The sequence below is a fragment of the Telmatherina bonti genome (assembly GCF_933228915.1).
Source record: "Telmatherina bonti genome assembly, chromosome: 22".
Classification (NCBI taxonomy): domain Eukaryota; kingdom Metazoa; phylum Chordata; class Actinopteri; order Atheriniformes; family Telmatherinidae; genus Telmatherina; species Telmatherina bonti.
The window spans coordinates 16961487-16989257 of record NC_136631.1 but is presented as its reverse complement, the minus strand read 5'-3'; the positions used below and the strand labels follow the sequence as shown (position 1 = coordinate 16989257).

The following is a 27771-nucleotide window of genomic DNA, read 5'->3' as shown; positions in this document are numbered from 1 at the left end:
GCCAGTGAGATCATCTCCTGCGACATTCATTAACAGGAACAAGATAAAGTCTTCGAAGAATACGGAGGAACAGTTCGGTTTGAGCAAATACTCAGAAAGCACGTGGCTCACATTTTAGGAAGTTTAATCAAACTATCAAACCTTTAATCTTATTTTTCTAACCGTTAACAGAATACATACAAGATTGTCAAATATAAAGTAAAATATTGGCAATAAGTACATGTGACATAACTGGTGAACAGTTTTCAAAATGTACAATAAACAACAGTATACTTTAATAACATTACATAGATATGAAAAAAATGCCTTACTCTGAAAAATAAAACTTTAATACATTTTCTTTTAGGAAAATAAATTAAATATTCTGACTACAGCTTCATAAACTGTGGTATGATAAGTTTGTGGTCACAAAGACTCATTTTGCTGGTTTCTCTCAACATGCTACTGACTAGTAAATGGAAACTTAGTTAAAATAAATGAAAAAAAAAAAATACACTGACAACCAATACAGTTAACATGGAAAAAGGAAACAAATCCCTCAATCCCTTGCAGTCCTTGGCAAGGTTTGCATGCCATTAAAAGCTATCAGTCACTTTTAATAGGGAAAAAGTAAGAGATGGAGAAGAAGAAGAAGGGATAGTGGTCAGCTTTCTAAGCATAACATCTGAACAAATACAATGACAACCTGAGTAGGAGCAAAAAAAAAAAAAAAAAAACAGCCCTTTTGTGAATGTCTAGTACCGTTTCCATCACCAAAACAACAGCACCCTTAGTGCTCCAACAACTGATTATGAGAGCCGACCCTACATTAAGATGCAAAATGCAGCCACTGAAGGAATAGCTGCAACTTTACTCACACTGCAAAAATGTCCTTGTCATTTTGTATTAAGTGCACAACAAGGATGAAAGGATTTTAGTGGTGTGAGATCTAATAAGAAAAACAAAAAGCACCAAACATAGAAGTTCGTTTTGAAATAAAACACTGGCCACTGTTGATCACATCTTCACACGGCCAGCAACAGTTTTAGAAGCGTGTGTCAGGAAACTGTCACTCAGGAGCTGCTCTCGGTCCACAGCTCTTTGTCTGTCTGAGATATCAGAGGGAATATTTGGCACTGAGGCTAACACTGAAAATGAATGTGTTGGTGTTGATGAACTTTCCCATCGACGTGGGAGTGAGTGTGTGTGTGAATATCGGTGTAGATTTTGGGGTAGATTTTAGGGGGAGGTGTTGGTCCTCCTTGGCTGAGCAGGAGCTGCTGCTGAGCCAGATACTCCTCATAGTTCATGGAGCCAATGCAGTCTTTGTCAGGGCCGGAGGATCCGGACGGTGGAGCTGCACAGCCCCTGTCCCGCTCTCGATACGGCAGCCGGTGGGAGCTCTGCAGTACCTGTGTAGCTGGAGGGCTGGGAGGGGGGCAGTGTTTTCTGCTCTGGCAGAACCACAGCAGCACAGTGCCAAAGATGAAAACTATTCCAGCAGGGATTCCGATGATAACGGGCCAGGGGAGGGAGCTGGAGGCGGCAGGGAACGTAACCGTGATGGGAGGCTTCGTGTCTGTGAAAAGAAGCAGAAAGATCAATACAAGCTGCCAAGACGGGCGCAAAACTTCCTCAAATAGATATTTTTATACCAACAGTTAGCAGACATTCCTCAGGTCTCACCTGGCAGCACGGTGAGGAAGGCACTGCGGAAGCTGTAGCCCATGGTGTTGGCACCTAAGCAGATGTACATGCCAGCATCTTCCTCTCTGGCTCTGGCAATGAGCAGCTTATTGAGATAGGAGCCGTCGGGCCTCGACCACACCTCCCCCGTGGGCAGCACCACAAATCTGTGGTCCCCCACCTCGATGGTGGAGTTGTAGCGACTCTCCTCATTGGCCTCCACGCGCTTGAGCCACTGAATGACCGGCTTAACGTCGCTCCTCACTTTGCATTGGAAGGACGTGGTGCCTCCATAGTCTACTGTCGTGTTGACTGGGTGAGTGCCGGTCAGAACGGGTTTGGAGTTTGTCCTCTCTGTACAAACACAGCAAGAAAAATAGTCAAGACAGACGTAGACACCTTCTGACATGACAGCCCTCTGTAGACAGAAGAGGTCTTAGTTGTTCATAGTGGCCTCAGGTCTGGAGCTTGTAATTGACATACAGGGATGAATACTGCATGTAACACAAGAAGTATGTGTGATTAGTTTCCTCTCTCAGCTCCTGGTTGTACAACAAGCATTTCTCATTAGAAGGAGGGGGGCAGCGAGTCTGGCAGACAGCTGGGCTTTAATGAGCTCCAGATTGGATGGATGGTCACTGAGTTGAGCAGTCTTGCTCCCCCCTGAACAAACACCATGCACAAACCTTTGCTCTCAGGCTCCCTTCGTCAACATCCTTCTCATGTACATGATTACTGAAGCACATACATCTAAGCAGCAAGACCTGCCAATCGCAATCAGACTTCAGGAGACGGTAGATCACAGAGAGGATTTTTCAAAAGTTACATTGTGCCTTGGTCAGAGTGTGACCCATCATTATGGTGATTACACTAATTTAATTTGCTGAAGTTTCATACGTCACACCGCTGATATGATCCAAACAAACAGCAGTAATCGCTCAGATTAATTCCTCTGACCTCATCTGTAAGTACTAATATATCCAGGTGTTTGGTATGAGTGCAGCTCAGCCATGATGTTTAGTCGGATACTCACGTATGACCTCAACTTTGTACGTGGCGTTGATCTCCCCAGCCCGATTGGATACTCTGCAGGTGTATCTACCACTGTGTTCTGGCATGAGGTTCCTCAGACTCAAAGTCCACTTTTTCTGATGATCCTCAGCGACCTCCTGCTCAGTCAGCGGCCTGTCATCCTTCAGCCACACGATGTCGGGTTGAGGGGTTCCACTGGCTGTGCATTTGAGTCGCACTGAGCTGCCCACAGGACGAGCTATCACCCTCTTCCTCATCTTTGCTGGTTGAGTGAAGCGAGGACGCACTTTAAAAGAAAACATCCAGCCAGTGATGAATGGATCGTTTAGTTTTTGGTCTCAATAACACAATTGCAAACTACTTTAACAAAAGTTTATCGATTTAATTCCTATGCAGATGTTTTCTTCTACAATTACCTGCAGAGCTAATTTAGATTTAGATAAAGAGATTAAAAGAATCCAGAAGCTGAATTTATGTAGCAAAATGATCTGAAGAATAGATACTACATGCAGGCAAACTCTTACCAAGTTGTACACTCCCCAGCTCAGAGTCTAATCCATCCACAGGTCCAGTTTTATCAGAACCTGAGTCTGTAAACACAAAAGAACATAATCAAGAGGTGGCCAAATAAAACAAAGATGTTCAGTTATGAGAATACATTAGAATAGCGACATGGTTGCAGTTTATCACACCATATCTGAAGCATTATATGTAGTAGAGATCCAATATGAGCTTCAATGCAGGTTTCATATTGCACAGCAATAAAAAGGCAGATGTCTGCTGTAGAATGTTTTTATTTAGTCTCAATCTTCTTCTTAATTTCTGACAATGCCTTTACAGCCCAACACAAATCCAGCCCGGAGAGGTGTTTTGGACTCTCTCCGAGTAAATTCGCCTTTCATTAACAGATCTCTCTGTGAGGGTTGCATGCTCAGGTCACACTCTATAGCATTTGGAAGTAATACGATCAGTTTTTATAAGCCTGAGTCCAGGAGACAGCTGTGGAGTTTATGTCACAGGCTGACATCATGCAGCTGAGCTAAGACAGGGTTTAAGAGAAAATATGAGTGAAACCTAATCGACAGTTTGTGATGCGTATCGACTTTTCGAGTTAAGCAGGGCTGAATTAACAGAGAAGATCGGATTCCTTGCGGGTATCTGCCAATCTGTGCAGATAGAGGAATTAGACTGATGATTATAGAGATGAGACTCCTCTTCGGTGGTTTAAATGATACTACTGTCATGTCCAGAAACATCGATAGCATATTCTAATAGTAAAAAAAAAAAACATAAAGTGGAATGCAAAACAATTATTGAATCATAAACTAAATAAATAACATTCTGTTTAACAGGCAGACTTTAAAGGCAGAATAACAAGCAGCTTTTACCTTCTGTGACTCATTTTGATTTTTGGTTTAGTGCAGCCTCACAGTGGATTTTTCTAAAACCAGTTTGGCACACTTGATTCCCTCTCAGGGTTTGATTGGGCCAGGTAAAGAGGCCAGATGTGACTTCTAACCCCCTTGCTCTGCCTCCCTCTGAGTCCCCCTGAAACCCTCAAAGCTCTCTTGGGTTTTCTGGGTACAAACCCTCCTTTGTTTGTCCCCTGCAGCACCAGGCCCAGCCATGATGTCATGGCTATTTGAAGGGGTTTAACTGGCCAACTATAATAACCCATTCCTTTAAAAAACAGCCTCCACTGGAAGAAATATTTCTCTGTTGCTCACTTGGGCTCTCCACATTCCTACTGGTTCCTGAACCTCCCAATCTAAACAGAACATGGTCCCACACTGCCAGGGTTTTCTTTCTTGCTTTTTTTTTTTCTTGAATCTATTTCCTCTCTGCTTTTTGGAGATTTTAAAGAACAATGGTGCCCTTTATATAGATCTGAGCTGTTAAAGCTATCCCTCGGCACAATTGTCTTCACACAATGTTGGCTCACAGAACTGCAGAAGGACATCTCATGGCTTCCATAAGATGGATATTTTTTAAGGAAAATACAATAATCATTAAATAAAACGCACTTGAAAAGCCTACATTTAAGGGCTGGGGCTGCGATTGTGCGGTGGAAATTTACTTAAAGCTGAAACTAATGATGGGTATAGTTATCAAATGACAAATCCTTTAACACTGTGTCCTTGTTAAAATCAATATTTTTCATGGAAATAAAAATGAAGTTACAAGAGTCATGATTCAAAGCTTTCAAAATATAATAATCAAGTTTATTAAAATGCAATCAACCTTTTTCCACACAACTTGAATCCATTCATAGTCTTGCTACAGTGTTTGGAGTCTGACGCCATCCCCTCCCACTTCATTCACAAATCCAGCTACAGGAAACAGGTCACTACACACTTTCTGCTGGCCTCCCATGCCAGCTGAATCACAGGAAAAGGCCCAGTGATTTGGGGTCAAAATGAGCTCCAGATGTTGCTGGGGACAGTGTAATGTCCAAGGAAAGTTATGCGCAATGGCCTTGCATCACACTCTGGAAATCTCCAAACAGCTACCACATGTGGTCAGACAGACACGGGGCAATTTATGCAACAGTTGGCCTGACAACATCAGGAAGGAGCTAAATGAAATATGTGCCATGAGAGACAGCATATTAATGTTCAAGTAATGAGCACTGCAAGCCTTGCATTAGCTCTGTGATTTGTTATCTGTGCAGACAAAAACATTAAATCTAACCTTGTAAATGTTAATATGACAATCCCACACTAATACTAATACAAAACCTGCTGCGGCCCAAACAGCTGAGGACAGAGGGATTGCTGCATGAGTTGATGGGGCTAGTTGTCAGGAGACCACCCCAAACAGGGCCCAAACAACCAGCTGGAGGGATTGAGGAGGCGCCATGTTGCACTGACTGACCAGATTCTTCAGATAGCTGTTGTGAGGACAGGCTGTCAGCCGGCAGATGGGAAGAGGGATATCTCACCAGTCACAGTAGAAACCCCCAGTCTACAGAAACCCTCACTCTTTCACTTCCAACCTCACTCCTGTTTTTATCTGTCTTCTGCCTTGCTTTTCAGTTGGACTTCAAGTTACATTTTAAAAGTTATTTTCTCTACGTTGTGCCTTGAACTTGAAGTGTTTCCAAGATTAGTTGACCTTCCTACCCTAACCAGTCCTATAACTGACTGCAGTTGGTTGTTGAACCTTTTCACCCTGTGATCCAGTAGAAATAACAGTCTGACATGATGGGTTCTGTATGTTGAGGTACACACAGACCCTGCTATCCCTGATTTACAGATTTTCAAATAAGCTCTGCTCTCGGATCTTTCCAAGCAACATAATGGCGTCCACAGCAGGTTATAAGCATGTAACTAAATGAATTAGCTGATTCATCTCAAATGGAAAGTGTTGCTCATGATAGCTGCAGATTATTTGGCTGTATGAAGCTGACCTCAGTCATGGGAGTATTTCAATAATGAGGCCCCCTAATCTGAATGAAACATGGGAACAATTACCTATAAAAACAAATACTGTGGTGATGGTTTGCCAGTGTCTAATAGGATGACAGAAAAGAGAACAGAAATAGAGGAGCGAGTGTTCTTGTGAGATCCTTTTTGGTGCCCACCACCACCAGAGCACAAGTAAGAAATGGAAAAGATCACATCAGGATTAGGAGCCAGACCCAACAGCCTCAACGTAACTCCATAAAGGGCAAAAGCACTCCTGATAAAAAATCTCTCAGAAATATGCTTCCAAGAAAGACTTATGATTAAGCATCTGACGATGTTCTTTCCAAGCAAAATCACGGCGAGGGAGTAGAGCAACACGCAGGTTGAAGTGATCTCCAGGTGGAGCTCACCAACTTTATCACCACATTTTAAAATGTCTCTGTCCTAACTCATACACCAGCAGAAGTCAAACTACACAAATGATCCATCAAATAATAACGGCACTCTTCGTCAGCAAAGAGATTCATTTCCTAGTTGTGCAGTATTTGCATTTGTGCCCCAAAGTGATCAGTCTTCAGCAAGTTTTGTATCCCATTCTGATGTTGGGATAAAATCTTACACTAAAATGTAAATATTTACATTTGATTTTATTTAAGACTCTTTTCTAAAAACATACCTATTTTTTGTCGCTTGGAATTAAACTAAACACTTATTTGATAATAGAAAGAAAAGCCCATCTTCAAAATGTTGTGGTTTTTAATTTCATCTTTAATTTGAACAAACACTAACAGGTCAATTTATTCCAAACATTTCCACATTTCAGCTCCCATCGTGCTTAAATTACTTCTGATTTGCAACTCAGTTAATGTGGCCATTTTTAGAACTTACTTATCACTGAGTAAGCTTTTTAACTCCAACACACTTTTAATTCTGACAGCAAACCGTATTTATTGCGATTATTTAAGGCATATTGGAAAAGATTCTTGTAAAATGAAGGAAGGATAAAATGTTTTTTGCTTGCCTGATTTTCATTGATTTGTGTGATTTATTTTCAATTCTCTATTTATTTAAGTGTTGCAGAAGGGGATTGAAAAGGTTGTGCTTAGATTTAGTCAAAGGATCCCAACACAAGACCTGAGCAAACTCTCTTCAATTTAACTGTTTACTGTTCGCTGAAGCTACATAAATGGTCTCCAAAGAACGGTGGCTTTCAAGAAGTCATTCTTATAGAAGGGAAACAAGGAATAAACAGCTGAGGAAGAACTGTCTCACATAATGACGTATCCTTATGAAGTCATTAGGAGTCACATGACAATTAAAACAGATGTAGAAGTTAAAGCAGAACTTCTCTTGGTTTTTAAGTATACCAATAATTACCTGTTTGGCATTTTGCAGGTCTTTGTCAGGGCACTTTGACTGCATCTTTTTCTATGTGACGACTTTCTTACTCCCAACAAAAGTATTCTTAACAGATATTGATCCTGACCCATAAGCCTGTCTGGGATTTCGCCCATGTACAACGTAAAAAATGAGCAGTCAACCTCCAATCCAAAAACAATTTCTTTTGGAGTCTTCGCAAATACAAAAAAATCAAAGATGAACTCCAGAAAGGCCTTTGTCATGCTGCCCCTGAAAATCTTTTGACAACTCCAACAAAACTATTTCAGCTGTGAAGGTTTCAGCAATGAAAGTCTTAAATAGTTATTTTACTGTCTTGATTTGGTGCAAAAGAAATTTAGATCTACTTGGTACTCCAGTATTTTCTTCAAAAGAAGAAAACAAAAAGGTATTAATCATCTTTGTTCAATTCATATTCACATCACAGAGTGAAGAATGGGAACTTACTGTATTTTCTGCAGAGGAAAACATGCAAGGAGTCGTGCTCAGTGTTAACAGAAAAACTGGCATTGCACTTGAAGTGTACGTTCATTGCCAACAACAATACTCTGTCCTGCAATTATAACAAAAGTGCTTTAGATCCACACAAAAAATTCAACTCGTTCTACTTCTACTTTGTTCCAGCCCTCCATCAAGTGTCATATTTGACTGTGCAGTCCTGTAATCTCAGGCCGACATATTTTGATCAGTTCTGTGACAAAAAGGTAAAAAAAAATTAAGATTGCACTTTAAGTGCAGTGTAGATTTAAAAAAAAAAAAAGACATCAGACTTTGATATACAGGATAGAAATAACTTTGTGCCAAGAATTCCAACCCTTTATTTTAACACATTCAGTCGACACCCTCTCTTTCAAATCCAGTAACTGCGTGTTGAGACCTTAAAATAAACTTTGCTCTTATGCACTCCTTCATTCATGACCTGGCTTTAATGTACAAAGTGCTGTGCTTTTGTGTGTGCTTTCCGCCCTTGCCTGATTATGGCTCTTCCTCTGAAGTATGGGTGTCACAAGACCGAGCTGCAGCTCCTCCTGTGAGATAGAATGCAGACTCTGGCCCAAATTAGGCATCTTAGAGTAATTAGACTAAACACAGCCTTCACGCTCCATTCCGTTCATTCATCATGCTTTGCTCCAGCAAAGAGGAAACTCATTGTACACACATGTACAAAACACTTACACACTTGGTCAGATTGTGCTTAATCCTGCAGGCCCCATTCAAGAACTGTGCTAGTCTAAAGACAAACCTGCACTTTTACACTGAATGTGTTTCTTATTGTGGAGCTGTAGACCTCCTGCCTCCACAGAGTGTAGCCTAAGGAAAAGGAAGAGCTTGAGATCCAATTGAGTCATAGAGGATAAAATAGTATGAAACAATATCCCAGTCTGCTGTTGACTTTGGGCAGAGAGAGGCAGGGGCTGTAACACATACAAAGTATGAGAGGATCAGTCACTAAACCTCCATAAATCCACTCGTTTCGACCTCGACCTCTGTAAGTTATGCGTCTTTAAACAGAACCGCGGTGGGATTTTTACATGTAGAAACGTTACATATCTGGCCTCAAAACACAACGGCGGAAGATGACGCAGTCTGACCGTACAAATCAGGAACTGAATCACTGCTACGGTCCCCGGTTTTAGTTACGGAACAGGTGACTTCATGTTTTATAGCTGCAGAATTGAGCTTCAAATTTTTAACAGGAGAGACACATTTTCCAGTAATCAGTGAGCTCATGTCGAGAGGAGCAGGTTATACAAACTACATGCCATCTGCACTCACCAATGACTATGAGAGTGTAGTTGATGTGAACACTTCCAAAACCATTAGTTGCTTTGCAGATGTAGGTGCCTGTGTCATCTGCTTCCACTTCTTTGATTTTCAGGCCCCTGCGAAGAATACGGAAGCGAATCCAACCACTGTGGATGTTGCGTCCGTCTTTGGTCCACATGATGAGGGGTGGGGGGTCTCCTTCCACCGGACATGGAAGCCTTATGGCACTGCCCAAACGGACTGTCTGCCTGTGAGCAACCCTCTCAGACACCCGAGGAGGTCCTGAGGATACACAAAGACACAACAGTTACAGTGTTTTTATTTTCTGAAACCAGATTTTACTTGTCTGATGTTACATTAGATATGCATGACTGTGGCCAACCAAACGTCCAATGTGGTACTGAACAATTGTTAGCATTTGCAGGCTAAAACAAAAAACATTTAAGGTTTGCAGCAATTATGTACACCTCATTCTTGTACTAGTGATACAGATAATGAGACATCATGTGATACAAAGTCTTTTTGATGAAAAACAAATCAAAACAAAACAAAAACCTTAAAGCAAGACAATGTCTGCTTGAAGAGTCATCCATTAATAGGTATTTAGCTGGATCAAAACTCATAATCAGAGACATTTGATTCACTTAATTTTCATACATTAATCAAGAGTTTCAAGTGCTCACTGATAAACACTTATCAATAGACTAATGGGTTCTGATATTTAGAGACTTGCCTCAGCTATGAAAACTATAAAAAATGTTAACTAGTTAAATAAAGAAATTAGTTTCTATTGACATCAGAGCAGATGAATTGAGGCAGTTTAGTTGTCTATCAGAGCAACTGTGTGTCTGAGTCTTGATTTATTAATAGGGAGGGCAAGGCAAGTTTATTTGTGCAGCACATTTCATGTACAATACCATTCAAAGTGCTGTACATAAAAACACAGAGATTGTGAAAAATGGGCAGAATGTATGAGATACAGGTAATTTGTAATCTTTTTTCCCCAATTGCCCTGAAATGTTGAAAGCAGATTGTTATAATTGGGCGAGTCCTGTCATTCACTGCATGCACAGAGAGGGTAAAGTGTTCTGGCTGTGGTTTTGCGTAGCGTGCAAGAGATCAAAGAAATGAAGAGGGCGGGTTGCAGCGAGACGGACAGCAGCCTGTTCTCCCTGCTTTTAATTGGCTCAGGTCTGCTCCCTCAGATCCGGTGAAGTGGAGCGGGCCAAAACACCCTGTGATGGTGTTAGGAGGCCTGCGTGGCTGCTCGCACTGCACCAAGCCTTCAGCTAACCCCCTCACTCCAACACGAAAACTCAACAAAACCCTGTATAAGAGAGCAAACTTGACACAGAGGAAGAAGAGGAGCTTGAGTGAGTGAAAGAGGGGGAGGAAATTCACCAAACTCCATAGCTGCATCAATCCACAAAAGTACACAGAGCAGAGTCTGTGCCTCAGAACAAATGGCTGGTCTGGTAGCAGTAAAAACAATGGGGAGGGTAAGTACACATGGCCTCTACCAACATATACACACGACACATGCTCAAACACACACATTCACATTCCTTTGGTGCATTTCACACATATGGTAAACAAGAAGTTCATTATACTGACGGGCTGCAGTGGAAGGAGCTGACACAGGTTACCCCATCTGGCCGTTTCATCCATTTCACTACCGACAGATGTATTTCAGCTGCAGGTACAACATCTGGACTGTCATACATGTGACCTCTCAAGAATAAAAAGCTAGACTCGTTCATTTCCTAAAAAAAAAAAACAAGACTGGATATGATGTCCCATAAAACACAAAGAGGAAAAAGTGATTTATGTGAGCATAAAACCAATGAAAGTCTCATTACTTTTTTTCTGTGACTTTCTCAGTCATGCAAACACACACACTCACACACACAAACTAAAGAGTTTTCCTTCCTCTCTGTGGATGGCCTTTCCTGGTCCAGAGCGTGCACAGGAAATTGGAAGTGTCATTGTTTATGTCTGTGGAGAAAACACAACCACAGTCTTCTTGGCTGTTGCGATATGGCCCATATCTCACTCTGCTGCAACCAGGGAACTGGAACAGAGAGGCCCAGTGTTCCTCCTCTGCAGGCTCTACTTCAGGACCACTAACAGGTCACAGCACCGCCTCAGTGCTGCTAGCCTTCATATAGATGAGTTCATCCTCAAAGACTGAACTGCTTTATGAGAACATAAATTCATTTCTTAATCAAATAGACTTCAGTTGTGTCCCCTGACTTATGGTCCTGTTAGCTGCTCAACCGTGTGTCCCTCAGGATTAATGGAGAGGAATGACTTACAAAAGCGAGGCCTGATTCATGTCAAAGGTTTAGTTGAAGCAAACTGTCAAAACACTTTAACTCTGTGTAAATGTTTCTGTTAAAGCTGCAAACATATTTCCTGGAGAAAATAAAAAGAGTCAAGGAGACATCTGAATCCGTCATTTCATTTACAAAAAGATGAAGGTTCACTGAAAACAAGTTTGCTATGTTTGTAGAGTCCTTAACATCTTATAATTTTACATACTGTAAAAAGGTTTTTCCAGATGATGATCAATACTCTTCTTGCCTGCACACTAAATACACAGTTGACCTGTAGTTAATATAAAACCCTTTTTCATGTGAATTTTATTTCGTTTTCAGATTTGGTGATGGCCTTGTTTTTTTGTGGATTTAATCAACTTATAAATTACGCTTTGCCCTTTTGGATAAATTAAATTCATTTGCTTATTACCAACTGAAGTTAGTCATTTACATGATTTTTCAGGTGGCTTTTTTAGCATCAAAGAAAAACTGAAAACATGGAAGAAAAAAAAGCTATGTTTGTAATATAAATAACATAAATCAAAACCTCTGCACCACAAACTGACCATCCATAAAACAAGGACAAACAGAATAAAAATGAATCAAGAACCTCTCAGGATTGCAATAATTAGAGGTTGTTTTTCTCAATTCTCTCTGGAAATTAGATTTGTGGGCCAAGCAAGGCAAACCAGCTCCATGCCAGCTTTTTATTTATCATACAAATATATCTGAAGTATCAGTAAACTCATTGTGATTTGAAGAAAAGAAAAAATTTCCGCTTCTCTGTAATGTTAAAAAAAACTCCATGTACTCAATTTGTGATAATTGGAGCTTTTTTTTGGCTAAAAAATTTTTTTTTAAAAAAATGTTGGCTGGTGCCTCTGGCAGGAGGAATGTGCAACAAACGATTTCCTCCCTCCTAAAAAGCTTTAGAAGTTCCTTTGAAAAACAAGGCATGAAGAAGTGTTGAAATCAAGGACATCGTCTGAATAACTTAATAAATATTTTTGCTGTGTGCATGACCGCCAGCCTTTCTTCAGCTGGGACTCTCCTTTCCTCCTCCACCTCCAGCCTCTCAAGGACAGGCTCTTCTAACCTTGGACTTGAAAGCTTTGAAAGCAAACAGAGGGCTTCTGTAAAATAATCCATTTGAAGGAAGAGGAGTATTGTAGCCTAATAAGTTTAACTGTAGGACGCACAATTCAGTTTGTCTGATATGTAACCAATAACTTACCATGACACCATACTGGAGCTCTAGAGCTCCACTGCTGAGGCTCTTTACTGGTTGCTGAACTCTACAGATGGTGTGGTAAATCCAAATCTGTAGAGTTCAGGACAAACTGGAATGTTTACTCAAATTTTTTTAATTGTTTGCTGCTCAGTAAACGGAAAATTATACCCATGACCATATGAGCTTTCCTGTGTTGCAGTGCTGGTTAAGCGCTCCTTATTATAGCCAAACTTCATGTGTGAAAGGAATCTTTCATAGTGCAGGAAGAGGAGGAGGAGAAGGCCTGGCGACTCACAGAATTAGCTCTGTTTTTCTTTGCTCAATTTGCTGATGGATTATTTTAAGAGAAAGAAGCACATTCAATCAGAGGCATTCTTGTGATTCAGACTAAATTTAGCCATTTTTACGAAACCTTTTGAGTGGGTTATTGAGAGGTTGATCCATCATGCAGGCATCTGTGGAGGGAAAGATGTTTAGAAATGTCAAAGTGCAAATGAAAAAGAGAAAAACACACAAAAAAGATTAAAACTACACAGGTTCCCTGATTTAAGCAACGTTCAGATGTTCTGCCACCTCTCACCTTGTTTGTTTTCTCTTTTACAAAACACCTGGGGATTTGTAATGATGTGTACATGCATTTTTCCCTCTTTACAAAGTGCTTTGGTCTTTTTAGTCACTGCAAACAAGTCAAAAACAGAGCTGACTATAGGCTGCTGACAGCCGCTCAAACAGAGAACACCTGGAACTTAAGCAACCACAATGAGAACAACTGGATAATGCACGCAACACTGTCTTCCCAGTGCAGGATATAGGTATTCAAACATCTTCTTATTGGTGCTTAATCTCCAACTGCAAGGATCTGTAATTCATCAAAAGGCTTGTGCACGTTGCCAGACCATAGTGATTCATTACAAAGATAAACACTGATCAGAGCAAGTATTCAATGTGCAGTATTTACATAAAGGATAAGAGGCCCAGGGACAGACAGAAGCTGGAGAATGCTTTCTCCTACTTTGCAGCAGTGCGTTAGCTTAGTAGACTGTACAAGCGCAGACAGACCTCTAACGTGAGAGAGGAGCCAGTTTATTGGAACCAGGACTTCCAGAAAAAAAACCTACGATGCATTTAAAAACACCTCTGGACTACTTAGGAAAAAATTTGGACAAAATCAAAACAAAACAAAAAAAAAACGGATAGCTTAAGTAGGAGAGAAAAGAAAAAAATGCACAAAAAATACATAGAGGGTGGTTGATAACTTCACCTGAGTCTAAAAGAGTTGAATGAAAGCAAAAGGTGAGGCGGGCACAGCAGCTCGGGGAGTGTGTGAAAGGCTAAAGCTTCTGTTCAGAAGCTGCTGCTGTTGTTGTGCTGGGCTATTCATTTCACAAGCAGAGATAAAAATCTGCATAAAGTAGTAAGAGCAAGGCAAAAAAAGCCACCTTGGCAATTCAAGAAAGGAGACGAAGTGGGGGACGAGGTGGTGGGGGGTGAGCAGAGGCAAAGTGAAAGGGGATGGGATACATGGAGTGGCAGGAAAGGCTGTTCTGACAGCAGTGGGGTAGCGGAGGGTGAAGAATACCGTCTTTTCTTACCCCTCCAGACGTTCTGCCCAGCAACTTCACCCTGTGTGGTAATCAATACCTGTTATTTTCCCCTCTCGGCTTTCCAATCAATAGATAAGAGTGGGGTAAGACCAGTCAGGACAATGACTCTTTCTTCGGCCCCATTAGATGTTGACTGAATAGCGACTGCTTCAGTGGTGGGAATGGTACAGGAGGAGCTATTGGGTGACATGAGGGACTAGAGAAACAGAAGGGGGGGAGTGAAATAAAAAGAAAGGGAATATGGGAATAAGATGCTCCCCTCAAATGTATCTGATTAAAGAAGAATCACTGGAATAACTTCACTGCCTGTTTAAAGAGATATGTCTGTCTGCTTCCTCTGCTAAGGACCCCAACCTCTTTGAATCAAAAGAACAAGAAAGAAAGAGAGAGAAATGACTCCACGTCATAAAGCTCCTGGAAACATCTCCATCACGCAGCCTACCCTTAACAGGCCCTACTGTGGAGGCTTTGAACTCTAAGCTGCTATATTTCATTAAACTTGACTGCCTTCTCCTGGCCCCAGCTGCCTCGCCTGGAGAAAAGAGCTTGTGTGTGTTAGTGTGTGCTTTTGCAGACTCTTTACTGCAATCCAGTGTAAATATAGTGAAAGTAAGATCAAGGCTCTAAATATAATAAATCAGTTAGTATTTGTCTGTTTGCCAGTAAACTGAACTGATTATTCTCTTTCTCTTTCTGCAATTTCTCCCAGAAAATGCCTCTTCTAACATCATAAAACCGTTCATACACTTTTATGAGATAGAAGCGTGTGCATATTATTTAAAGCTAAACTGATCACAAGACTTGATGTGTAAAGATGTGAAAGGCCTCTTTCAAACCAGGTTAAGGAGTATTGCATAAGGAGTCTGTACTTTCCAGACCTGTGGAAGTATGGAAACGTTTTGGGTCCAAGTGGAAAGCCCTCAACTTGAATTGATAGAGGCTTTTCAGATCAAGTGTTTTGGGGTGGCTGTAGCTGGAATAATTTTGTAAACAAGAGTTCTGATGACGTCTTTCGCCCAAAGACCGCTGGGATAGGCTCCAGCTTCCCCCTGACCCTTCATCTAACTAAGCGGTAAGGATAATGAATGAATGACTGAGTTGTGATGACGTTCATGACCTGGTTTTCCACTGTTACCTGCATAACCAAGTCCTTTTCCCTCAATAGTGGTCACAATGTTTTATTTTTGGTAGTTTCTGGTCTGATGACCACTGACTGTATCGAAAAAAACAGACATAGCCATGCTGACATGAGCTACTGGACCATGTTTTGAACACTTGAGTTTGTTATACAGCCGCCTCCACAGTGTGTGAGCAACATGGGGTAGAAAGCAGGGCTTATCTTAGCATGTTTTGTAGATTTAAACTATTAAGAAGAGAAGAGAAAGCAGTCATTTGGGCCAAAAACCAAAACAAACGAAAGAAGGGTCCAATATTCCAAAAGGATAACAATGAACCACATTACATAAGGTAGCTATGTATCTGCCACTTTGTGTCTATAATGCAAAGCTTTAAGCAATGTGTCATCAGTCTGGACCTAAACAGAGTAGATATTTGCATGCATCAAAAGAAAACACAAATTTCCTTTGATTGAAAAGCTGGGCTTCTCAGAGATGCATTTATATCAGTATTTGCAATTATTCCCTTGGACATGTCAAACCATTTGCCATAGTGGAGATGTTAAATAATAGAAAGTCTAAATACTGGGTATATACAGTATGTATAACTATCTAAAAGTATCTGTAATATTTGCCAGCCTACATTTTCCAACTAATTATGGCCAATGCTCCAAAAGAAGCAGTAAGAAAATGGACTGATGCATCACATAAATTCCCTTTGGGGATTAATAAAGTATTTTTCATTTCATTTCATTTCAACATTTAAAGTGGTGATTCAGTGGAGTTGGGAAATACATTCTTTTTGTATTAGGTTTAAAACTCATTCATTTCTGAAAAGTGGGCATGTTAACATTTGGGTCTATGGGGATTTATACAATTTTAGGTCAACATCAATGCTCCATTTAAGGATATCCTTTTTTGTAGGGAGTAATGCATTGTCTTCATTTTTCAGGCCTGAAGGCCACACTAGCATGGGACTTTTTCCTGTTTGTCTCTAATGACCATGCACACTCAGCTATGCAGCTCCCCTGACTTGGACTCAGTTGTACAATTGCCTAAATCTCTGGGAGTGTGTCTCACTAAACAAATTTAAAGGAATTTTAACTGACCTGAAGGGAGACACAACTGGGTGTAGACCTTTTGACTGATCCATAATGTCCTTGTCGTAGCTGTGATATTGGTGATTAAAGGGTGGATTTTACAATTAACCAAGAGTTGTGAATGGGTCAGCTGGATTTTTTCCAGTCCAGATACAGTTTTTCTTCTGGTGGTAGACAGATCCTTTCTGTAGCATTAGGCAGTCTGAGAATCTTGACATTAAAAACTCCAGTCTGAGGAAAGAAGTAACACACTTTTAAAATCTCCACAGAAATTTGTTTAAAACTTTTTATTCATGCCCCTGCCTGCTATACTGTGTATTATCCTTCAGACTTCAGGCAACTTTATTAATCCCTTTGGGACGTTCGCTCAGGGAAGCTGAAGCACTTAGAACGGTTATACCATAATGAAAATAAAACAATATCATAGTTTGGAAAAATTTTATATATATACATATACATATATATACATATACATATATATATATATATATATATATATATATATATATATATATATATATATATATATATATATATATATATATATATATATATATATGTGTGTGTGTGTGTGTGTGTGTGTGTGTATATATATATATTTTTATTTTTTTATTTATTTATTTATTTTTTATTATTATTATTATATATAGTATAACAAATAGATATATATATATAAATATAATACATATAATCACACATAGACATTCCTGTGTCTATCTGATTTCACACTGGTCTCATTTATTTACTAAAAAATTAGAAACTTGCACTTTTTGCAACTTCTCCTACAGTTTCTGGTAAGTAAAAAGTTCACTTTGATTGGCTGAATTTCAAATGACAAATTAATTGAAAACCAAATATTTATCAAACATAAAGCAGGTGTTAATTCCCTCTGGAATTAATAGGAAGCAACGCTTTGAATTTTTATGATTAGTTAATGTAATTACACTCTCTTAAATATTTTAAGGAAACTATACACACTTTTTCAGTAGCACAATTTTTCATAAAATTATAACTCTGAAATACACGAGCCCTGTCATGCAGAACTCCCAGCGAGGGGTACTTTAGTCGCTTTATCTCACTCCATTAAGCTAAGGCCTGGTGCACATATAGGAGCTGAGTGTGTGCTTAGGGCCACTTATCAGGAAAGAGGCAGCAGGAGGAACTCGGTGAAGAAAGAGAAAGGCCAAACAGAGTGAGGCGGCAACAGAGAAGAGAGAAATAAAACCAGGCCAGAAAGAGAAAAGCAGGGTGAGGGTTAAGAAGAGGAGGGTTGACTTGGAGAGTGGCGGGGAGTAGAGGCTAAGATGGCAGAGAGGCCTCCTTTAACACACAGCTCATACAGAGAGGAAAGCCGCATCAGGGAGTAAGGGGGGGATTAGGTGGGCCCAGGCGGCAGAAACCAGGAATCCCAACAATCTCACACCCTACTCCCCGGCCCGAGCTCAGCCTCAGCCACATGACCCACTCAAACAGACCTCCTCTTCTGTTTTTCCTTCACAAAGCAGCAAACCAATGAGCACCTGTTTATTACTGTCTGCTTAATATGTGTAGATATTGGCTGAGTGCTTCCATGTGAATGAGACATTGTTTGAACTTGCACACATTTAGCTCCCATAGACTACTGATGTTTTGTCTCTTGTTCTGTTTCACACTCAGATATGAAAACAGATATGAGAGTTTTAAGGGGGAAAAGGCTCCATTAATCTCCATGTTATCACAAACATCCTTCCTGCAACAAAAAACAAAAGATTAAACCCCATGAATCCACATTTGTATTTTGCCAAACACGCATACAAAAACACACCTATATATATTTATAAATGCTGGATCTGTTCACTTGCTCACAGGAAACAAAATGTAATTTAGACTCACATGTAACTTCTCATTTAAAACATAATCACCTAATAAAATCTAGGGTCATAGTAAGAGAAAAAAGCACACCTCATGCATCTTATGATGTTAGACTCAATTTAAATGCCACAAAGGCCAAGAAGCACTGCTCTAGAACATGTAAGCTGAAAAAATACCTAGTTTCACCAGCTACTTACAACAAGACTCATGCTTTGTTATTTCACAGCCTCTATCTGTCAACAAGGTGCATTCTGCCACTTCCTGCATGTTCCCTCCTCCTTCTTCCTCCTTTCCTCTTCAACCTTGTTGCATTCCATGGTGGTAAAAAAAAAAAAAGGTGTCCAACTTGTGTTTGGCTGATTGTGTGCAGTGCCTGAGCAACAAAGAGTGTAAGCAATATATTTTTGAGACAGACATGCTGTCACCAACCAACTCAAGTGTGCGTCTTTGTGTGTGTTGTGGTTACATCTGCGTGATGACGATAATGATGACAACTGAGGCTGGCACTGAGTGCCCCTCTTTACTCCATCTCCAGCAACCCTACACCAGTGTACAGTCGGAGGAACAGACGATCTCCATGGCACTAGGAAGCATTTCACACCAGCGCCTTTGTCAACAACGTCTTTTCAGGAGGGGGGCAAATGACAGACTGTGATGTAGCGGGAGTGTTTTGGGAGAATGGAGCAATTCAGACAGAGGCAGGAAGGAGGGAGAGGGTAGGCGAGGAGTGGGTGAGGAAAAGAGAAAGGAGGGTGAGACAGAGACGAGACAGAGAGGGGAGAGAAAAGGCGAGACGGCCGGAGGGGGAGGAGAAGCTGGCAAAGCTCTCACTGACAGCAATGAGGCCTCTTGACAATCCAGGAATATTGTCTGAAATCAATCTGTCATCATAGAACTGTTGAGCCTGTCATTGTGATGTGGTACTCACCCTTTCATGGTGACAATTTGTTCAGTGCTTTCCCAGTCCACCTTACTACTGGGCTGTACATGGGTCACGGCCCTCTATCCATCTCTGTCTGCCAGCCTGTCTGTCTCTGTCTTTGTTAAACAACTGTCCACACACAGCTATACAGTCCTTTAATCAGGAAAACAGCACAGAAGCAGCTGCTGATGACCAGAACAGAGGTCCCAGTAGAGGGATATCTATTACCTCACAGAATCACATACTTCTTACTATCCAGTAATTGTTAAAAAAAAAAAAAAAAAAAAAAAAAAAAAAAATCAGTATTGCTTCTAATGCTATGCATTACTCTGCTTATTATGCAAATTATGAAAATCTAATCAGTGGCAAGTGTTGGAAAATGGTGTTGTCGACTAGGGACAACATTTAATAAGAAAAAAATGCAGCAAAAAATTATTTCTATTTATGCTCACTTTAAAAATGCCCATACTATAAGGGTTACATGGTCACATTAATAGCATTGATGATTAGTAGACTTAATGTATACTGCCAAAATTTGGACTGTATTTGAACTTGACCTAATGATGACAGTGGATTTGAGGATAAATGTTTCTGTGTAGTTCATCCCTGGTGGACCATAAATGACAAAAATCAAAGTCAATCTAACAGTATTTAACATATCCATGTAAAATCTGTCCCTGGTGGCTGCAGAGAGTTCTCATTTGTAGATAATTTGTAGCTGGTTAACTTCAACAATAGGCTGTTTTGCCTTTGTTTGGGCCCCATGCTGCTGTATGCAAGAGGTCTGGTATGGTTGTGCATCAGTTTTGGGGTTTTACACATCTTTGCCATCTAGTGTTGCAGCGTTCACACATCTGAAGGAAGTTATATTGGTGGAGCAATTTGAAATTATGTTGGACTTCATGCCATCAAATGCCACAGTTTGGGGACGCCCACATACAGCTTCTATTTAATCAATGGTAAAAAGTAAATATGAGCAACAACAGACCTAATACGAGGGGACTTTAAAACTGTTTTAAAGTTTGATGTATATATTAAAAAGGTCTGGTGACCTTTGTTATCAGCAGTAAATTTCATGTTTATACATCTCCCATTTATTAAATTCCAGCCTCTTTGTACAGTGGGAGGATCACAAAATTCAGAAAGATTTGGCCTCAGAGATCCATCAAAGTATAAAACTAAATGGCGATCTAAAAAAAAAAAAAACAAAACAAATAAAAATATTGACAAACTCATTCCTGACCTTATTCTGCTTTTCTAGAAATATACAAAAAAAAAAAAATTATGTTTAAAAAAATAAATAAACAAGAGAATATTGAAAAAAGTTAATTAAAAATCTAAATAACTGTCCAAACAGAGTTGTACACTCATCTCCCAGGCATTAAAATCCAAGTAAACCCAAGTGAGGACTGATCCAAACTTGCATCACTGTACACAAGGAAAATAAATCAGTTTCACTGCATGCTGCAGAATTCCAGTCTGGAATAGCAGTAGCCCGGCTATAAAATGTGACAGATTATACTCTTTGCTCCTGAAATGATTTTTCCTCCCGTTACACTCTTCATGTCAAAGTGGAGACATACTTTTCCATTCATTACAGAAGTCCTCTAAATAAAAGATATGGGCCTCTCACCCTCCTTGCCTTTGCCTCCACTGCTGGGGCACTGCAGCTGCTGGAAATGGGCTCTAGAGCAATAGGAGGTCCTATTTTGACATTCTGTGACAAGCAGTCGCTCACACTGGACTCTTTATAGCCTCAATCAATGGAACCAATGCACTAAGACTGCCCGATGTCACTCAAAATAATCTTTAATGAAAAACAAAGTGGCAGTAAAAAAAGCCACAAAACCATGTGGGGTCTCATAGAGGCTCATTGGAGGTGAGCTGAAAGAAGAGAAGGGGTCGAAGAGAAAGGATGGAAACTGGAAGGAGGGTCTGTGTGTGTGTGTGTGTGGGGGGGGGGGGGGGGGGGGGGGGGGGTTGAGGCAGCGGAGGCCTCATTCAGAGCTCGTTATCCCAGACGTCCCTTGGCTCAGCTTTCTTCAAGCTCAGCCAGCCATCATTGTTGCCACCACCATAACTTTCAATCAACCTTTTAACTACAGAGCGGGAGGGTTGTTGCGTGTGTGTGTGTGTGTGTGTGTGTGTGTGTGTGTGTGTGAGAGAGAGAGAGAGAGAGAAAAAGGGGTTTGTCAAGGATGAGAAGGAGGTAACAGAAAAACAAAGCAGAGGAAACTTTCATAACCCTCTAAAAGTGAGGCGCCGATGTCTAGTAATACTCATCCCCTCACAGAATCATAAGCAAAGGGCAAAACAATGAGAGGCTTGATGGAGCACCAAAACAACAAAAGGCAGGAAGCTCATCCTGAGCTGATACGCAGGAGGTACATGCGGCTGCCTGATTTGGTATTCTGATAAGTCAGGTTGAGAATTCTGAAAGATAGCAGCAGGCTGTGGCAAGTACAGCGCATACAAAAGCACATATGAAAATATTTCTACAGTTTAAATCAGTTTTATGCACAAACATCCCAACATCAACTTTAACATGTCCAAACTGGCTCAGTCCACATGTCACTGAGGGTGACCATCATATAAATACAACATAAATGCAAACATGTTGTAAGCTTTTTAAATTTTCATGGAATGAGGTTGGACTGACGACAAGTGGTTTGCTGTTACTTTAGTGTTTATTATCTCATTATCTTGATTATATAAATTATTTGTACTTGAACACAGAAACATTTTTAAGCTCGATGTCAAATCTTTTTTTTTTTTTTTAAAGATAAATCTACTCTATTTGATTGAATAATAGACGCATAAATAACTTAATGATTTAGAAAGCGGGAGCTGCAACAAGGAGCAACTTTTAAAAGAAACAAAAAGTGAAAGAAGTTTGTTTCTAAACCCCATGTACAGGTATGCAAAGTCGTGATGTGAATCATAAATCTAGAGTTAAGATTACAGAGAAAAAAAGCAGCTTTTCCTCTTTTGGGATGAACGAGGCAAGTCGTAGGAATTTCAACATTTTACTCACTACAGTGATTGAATGAACAGCTGCAGAGCACAAAAAAAGAGAAGAAGGGGGATACAAGGGGATGAGGAGGAGATGAGGAGGGGATGAGGAGGGTCTGCGCAACTTGGCTCCTTCAACAGAAAATAAAAAAAATGGGTGAGACTGGAGAAAAGAACGAGAGTTCAGAAAGACAGATTGAGCAAGACAAACACGTCCCACTGTGGGGCTGACATGTTATTGTAAGGTTACTTGTAAGGTTCCAACAAGGCGGACCCTCATCCCCCTACCACAGGCTTGCTTCCAGTCTGTGCACTTTCTTTAGCCAAGGGTGTAACACAGCTGCAGGGTTCACTATCATCAGACGCTATTTAACACTAAGCAGCTGTCAATTAAAGAAAATCTGGTATTCATATGGCTGGTAAATGGTGCGAGTCAGACTCAGGAAAAGGCATAAAGTCAATTATCATTTGAATAGCGGCGGTCCTAATGCCTCTATTCGCACTTTGTGAGCAGCTCCATGGCTTTCGTGAAGGTTAACAGGAGCAAAAGGAATTCTATTTAGCCAAACCCAAATCCATTCAGCCGACAGGAAGAGTGTGTGTGGTCTGAAAAGACGCCTAAAGCCAACTGCCTAAACAAACTAACAAATGAGCATTGTACATTCACACACACACACAAACATGGGATGTTGTTTTTTTTTTTTTAATTTAATTAAGAGGAGAACAAAATTCTCCTCATCTGCATCTGAACATTAGCATACAGCTGACAGTGACTAATACTGAAAGCAGACAATGTCTTGTTGGAATTCCAATGTTAAATGAAGTGGCCATTAAAGTCAGTAAATGAGGGGAGTGCTGCTCTCAGGGATTATACGACCCCGCTAAGGTAAACACCAACTGACCTCCATTATGACTACTTATCACAGCTACAGCCCTTTCCTTTCTTTCCCTCAGAGGGGTGAAGTCTGACACATTCCTCTCTCCAAATGTTTCCTCCTGAACTGACAGGGTCGACAGTGTGTGCTGATAGATGGGGAACATGGACTGTTGCCGTTGTGGTAACATTATTTCCGTGATAGAAACTGAGGGATTGTAGCAGCAGGAATATTATTTCCACCTGGTTTGGCATAGAGGGAGGTGGAGCAGGAATAACTGTTGAGGTTTTTCCAAATTGCACCGCGCTCCATGGACATCTCATTATCCTGACTTTTTCTCAAGGAAATTTCAGCTTGCGTGATAAAAACATGCATATATTCAGGCACACGAAGGTAGCGCTTGTTCACTCTCGTAATTTCTTCTCACGCACTTCTAAGACGGCAGCACCTCGGTAACGCCAGTCCTCCATCTGCTGTGAGCTCTGATACGTGGCAAAAAAAGTGCAGCCTAAAAGGATGAGGAGTAGTTTAAAATTAATTACTGCTGCCCTGTCCAACCTGGGGGACCACAGCACATAATAATCCAGCCATTGTTCTCCGCAAATGGGCCTAGACTCTGTAAATACTGAGCTAAGGAGAGCTGAGAAAGGCTGGTTGGGACTAAAGGTCAACTCATGCCTTGTTTTAACGACAGCACATTAACTTAACTCACTTCCTTTGACATTGCACGAGTAATAAACGGGAGGAAATGCAGAGTGTAGCAGGGAAAAAGATTGGGATTTTAATGTGAGAAGAGTGGCAGGCAGTGCTGACTGTCGGACATATGACTGCATGGGAAGTACTGATCAGTTACTGATCAAAGCTAATCAGGAAGAAAAAGCATACTTGACTCTCTAGATAAAGGTTTATATTACTTTTTTCAAAGTGCAAGCTAAATTGTCTTTAGTTATTGTATCACCGGTATGGCAGATGAGCCATAACAAAACTACTACGCCTTCATGCTAGTTAGGAGCTCATTCATTCATTCATTCATTCATTCATTTTCCTAACCGCTTAATCCAATTCAGGGTCACGAGGAAGCTGGAGCCTTTCCCAGCAGTCTTTGCGCGAAAGGCAGGGTACACCCTGGACAGGTCGCCAGTCCATCGCAGGGCTAGTTAGGAACGCATTAAAAAATCTTAAGAGGGCTTAAGGGCATTTTGTAGTTGAGAAACTAGCCTCATTACGGTTAAAGGAAATGGAAAACTGCAAGGCAGCCAAACAGGCTTGTGATTTTAAAAGCCCCTGGCACACACTTTATCTCATAGTACCTTCTTGTTTTGAAACCATGATGTCACGCTGCTATAAAACGTATACTTTCCGCAGAAGAGTTTGCATGTCCTGCAGCACAACACAAGCTCTGGAAGAACTGTGTACGCTTGCACAACACAACAGTAACCTTTGCAAGTTTGCAATTAAAGTGCAGCAAAATACAAGCACCTGGTGATGCCACATGCCTGAGTGGCTACTTTCTTTAGTTAGCAGAACTACTGGACCCTGAGCCTGTCACCACATTAGAGGCTCTGCTGGGACACATCACTGAGCACCTCTGCCAGTTGCTGGGGGGTGGCACAACACTAAGGGAGGGGTGGAAGGAGCGATGATGGAAGAAATGTCGAGGTTCCAGGAAGGCCTGGCCAATCCCAAACTTGTAAGAGTAAAGAAGGAGAGAGCCCCTGTGAGTGTGTGTGTTTGGGGCTCTGTATGGCGAGAGGGCAGGGGGCTTTCTGTGTCATATGTCGCCTGATGACTGACAGCAACAGGCTTAAAATCTTACAGTCCTCTCAGGTGCAGTGTCTAAAGCGTTTAGATAACAGTAAAGTAACACTTCCAGTGTGTGTTTTTTTTTACTGTTTTGCACATAAGTCCAAGGGGCCCTGTCCTTTGTAATTCCATTTACATTTGTCAGGGATGTCATCATACATTGTTAAACTTTACAGGGACAGTTTTACAGCTTTGAGTTTCCAGTCCGAACTCCCTGACTGTATTTCACAGCATGTCAGAATAAGGACTTTTGGACTGTAACACAGAACTCACTGTATCGCTGCTTCTGCTGGAAAAACTAGATATTTAAACTTCACACACTGTCAAGAATCACTTATGTTCATCTCACTGACAGTCTGTCAGCTAAAGATCTGTGATGTGTGCATCTGTCTGAACATCTGCAAGCAGCTGCAGAGAATTTCTGAAAAGAAAAAAAAACCAAAAACGCTGCAATAAATTCTTCCTTTTGTCTGACATGAAATCAGTGTTAAGCCAATGGACCTTCACTCCCTGCCATCCCACTGACTTCTGGATCTCTCCTTTGCTGAGATATGTTATTGTACAAACATACAAAATTGCCTGTTTAATCTGATTTAGCCTACCCGTCATGTTTCCTTTTGGTTTCATTTGTGCTGTGAAGGCACGGCTGCCACACTGTGAATGAAGCATTGTCTGCAGACCCACAGATCTAATCTCCCCCTTTAAACTGCTGCCAGCCCTCCGTCTGCCCTTCTACCTTGAGCCATGGTAGCCACATGCAGGTATTACACCCATCAGACATCTCTTAAATTTACTTCCGTGCTGAGCAGGAGAATAGAGAGTCTGCCAGAGTGTACTCTTTTGAGGAAATGTGTCTGGCTTTCAGATTTCTCTCATTAATGCTGAAGTTTTGCCTCTGTTGTTGACTCACGCCAGTGGATTGCCTCAGAGATGGTTCAGGAGTCTGTGATGGTGGATGAAATGACAAAAATTGCCTAAATGGGTTCTTGACAAACTCACAGTTAGATGTCTAAAAAAAAAAAACAACAACAATTGACACTTGTTCAATAATCAGTGAAGAGAATTGTGGTTGGCCTGAGGTCTCCACTCTACTCCACTGAGTGTTTTGGTCAAGAATACACACATACACACACAAACCGTTGTTAGATTTGTCTCACAGCCAGCCACAGGAGAGTTGGACTCTGACTTGAGTTCTTTCACCCTGGGAAGCTGATGGATGTTTGTTTGGTTTAGCTGCAGTGAATGTGCACACTTGCACACATTTACACACACAAACACACACACAGCCATGACTGAAAACACACACAAACTTGGGATAGAGGTTGGCTTGCCCCCCTCCATTCCCTTGCCCCATGTTGATTTTGGGATTTGCTTGGAGATTTTCTTTTTATGTTGTTTGCTTTAAATTTTCCGTCCCTGACTTCTTGGTTTGAAGACCCAAATGAGACTTTGTTCATGCTCACAGGAAACCAGCCAGTCAACCTGGTTTATGATGAGCTGTGAACACAGTGTTACCTTCCAGGCTTGAGACAAGAAAAATAAAGAAGAAAAGTTCTGAAGCAGCCCTTACCTCTTAAACAGTCAGTCAGTAAAACTGCCTCAAAGATGAACAGCACAATCTTTAGGAAGTCCATACTGTCCAAAAACATATTCATATTCCTCAAATCTGAAAGACAAAGGACACATTGGGAATAGAAACGCAGTGTGAACCCTCCTTTGAAAGCAAGATTAGAATAGCATGAATAAATAAGCATTTTCACCCACTTGTTTAACAATTTAAAACCACTTTCAGTTCATTTTAAGTGTTTATACTCGATTTTAAAAAAATAATAAAAATGAGGATTTTGATTGTAAGTGCAAAACATTGTTGATGAAATGCTTGCTTTTGTTTGTAGTTCTTTTTACTCTAATCATTAAACACTGTATGTATGTTTTTACTGTTTTGAGAGACAACTTGGAGGTCAACTCTGTACGGCTGCTACCTTATTAGGTCTCCCTTGTAAAAGGGGTTTCTCATCTCAAATAATTAAATAAATAAACAAAAAATGAAAAACAAATTAATTAAGTTTTGTAAATGAAATATTACAAATGAGTCTTTCTTAAAAGTAACAGCATCAAAGTATGTTTGAAAGAGATGGCTTCGTGCATCCTGCACTTTAAGTTGAGGTTTTCACATTTTTTACTGATTTTGCACAGCTGGAAAGTCCTGAACTATGTAATAACACTTCTACGTATAAAAAATTACATTAAACAATCCCCAATAAAGCTTACTAGTATGCAAAATCCTCATTAAAACCAGTTTATATTCACTGAACGTGGTCATTTTCACCACTGCACCTCAACTGTTGCTTGGAAAAGCATGTCAATAAACAAACGTGAATATGGCGATGACATACCTCGATATGAAGTCAATTAAGTCAGCTTTGTATCGGCCTCTTGACAGAAACGCAAAAGTCGCAAAAGTCCGGCTTTGAGTCCATGAATCAGAAGTGACACCGGTCGACTTTCCTCCGACCTCTAACACACCAGCGCATGACTCCTTCTGACACAAAATAATGGATTAAAAGCCGCAGGAAAAGCGGACACTTTTTTAAGTCACAAAGACAGTCACTGTATAATACTGTCTTTAAAAAAAGAAAGAAAAAAAAAGCCCAGGGTGGTCCAGTATGTG

The 27771-nt window shown here is 40.7% G+C and overlaps 1 protein-coding gene across 2 annotated transcripts; it reads right to left on the bottom strand.

Moving 5' to 3' along the window:
- Positions 1-167: 167 nt before the first annotated feature.
- On the bottom strand, positions 168-27771 carry LOC306772502 (fibroblast growth factor receptor-like 1). Of its 2 annotated transcripts, XM_079261997.1 has the most exons (7): positions 27497-27771; positions 26671-26766; positions 9279-9551; positions 3222-3287; positions 2699-2983; positions 1666-2019; positions 168-1558 (listed from the first exon to the last, which is right to left on the bottom strand). In XM_079261997.1, the coding sequence occupies exons 2-7, from the start codon at positions 26753-26755 to the stop codon at positions 1122-1124; spliced, it is 1500 nt and encodes a 499-aa protein (XP_079118123.1). In that variant the 5' UTR covers positions 26756-26766; positions 27497-27771; the 3' UTR covers positions 168-1121. The 2 variants fall into 2 exon arrangements, with proteins under 2 accessions (XP_079118123.1, XP_079118124.1); XM_079261998.1 differs by lacking the exons at positions 26671-26766; positions 27497-27771 and adding an exon at positions 10884-10979.

Excerpts from the sequence above, each read along its gene's own strand:
- LOC306772502 (XM_079261997.1), bottom strand. The coding sequence starts at position 26,755 with ATGAATATGTTTTTGGACAGTATGGACTTCCTAAAGATTGTGCTGTTC. Across the intron at positions 9,552-26,670 it reads ACTGACTGACTGTTTAAGAG|GACCTCCTCGGGTGTCTGAG; the intron begins GTAAGGGCTGCT and ends GTGTATCCTCAG. Across the intron at positions 1,559-1,665 it reads CTTCCTCACCGTGCTGCCAG|ACACGAAGCCTCCCATCACG; the intron begins GTGAGACCTGAG and ends TTCTTTTCACAG.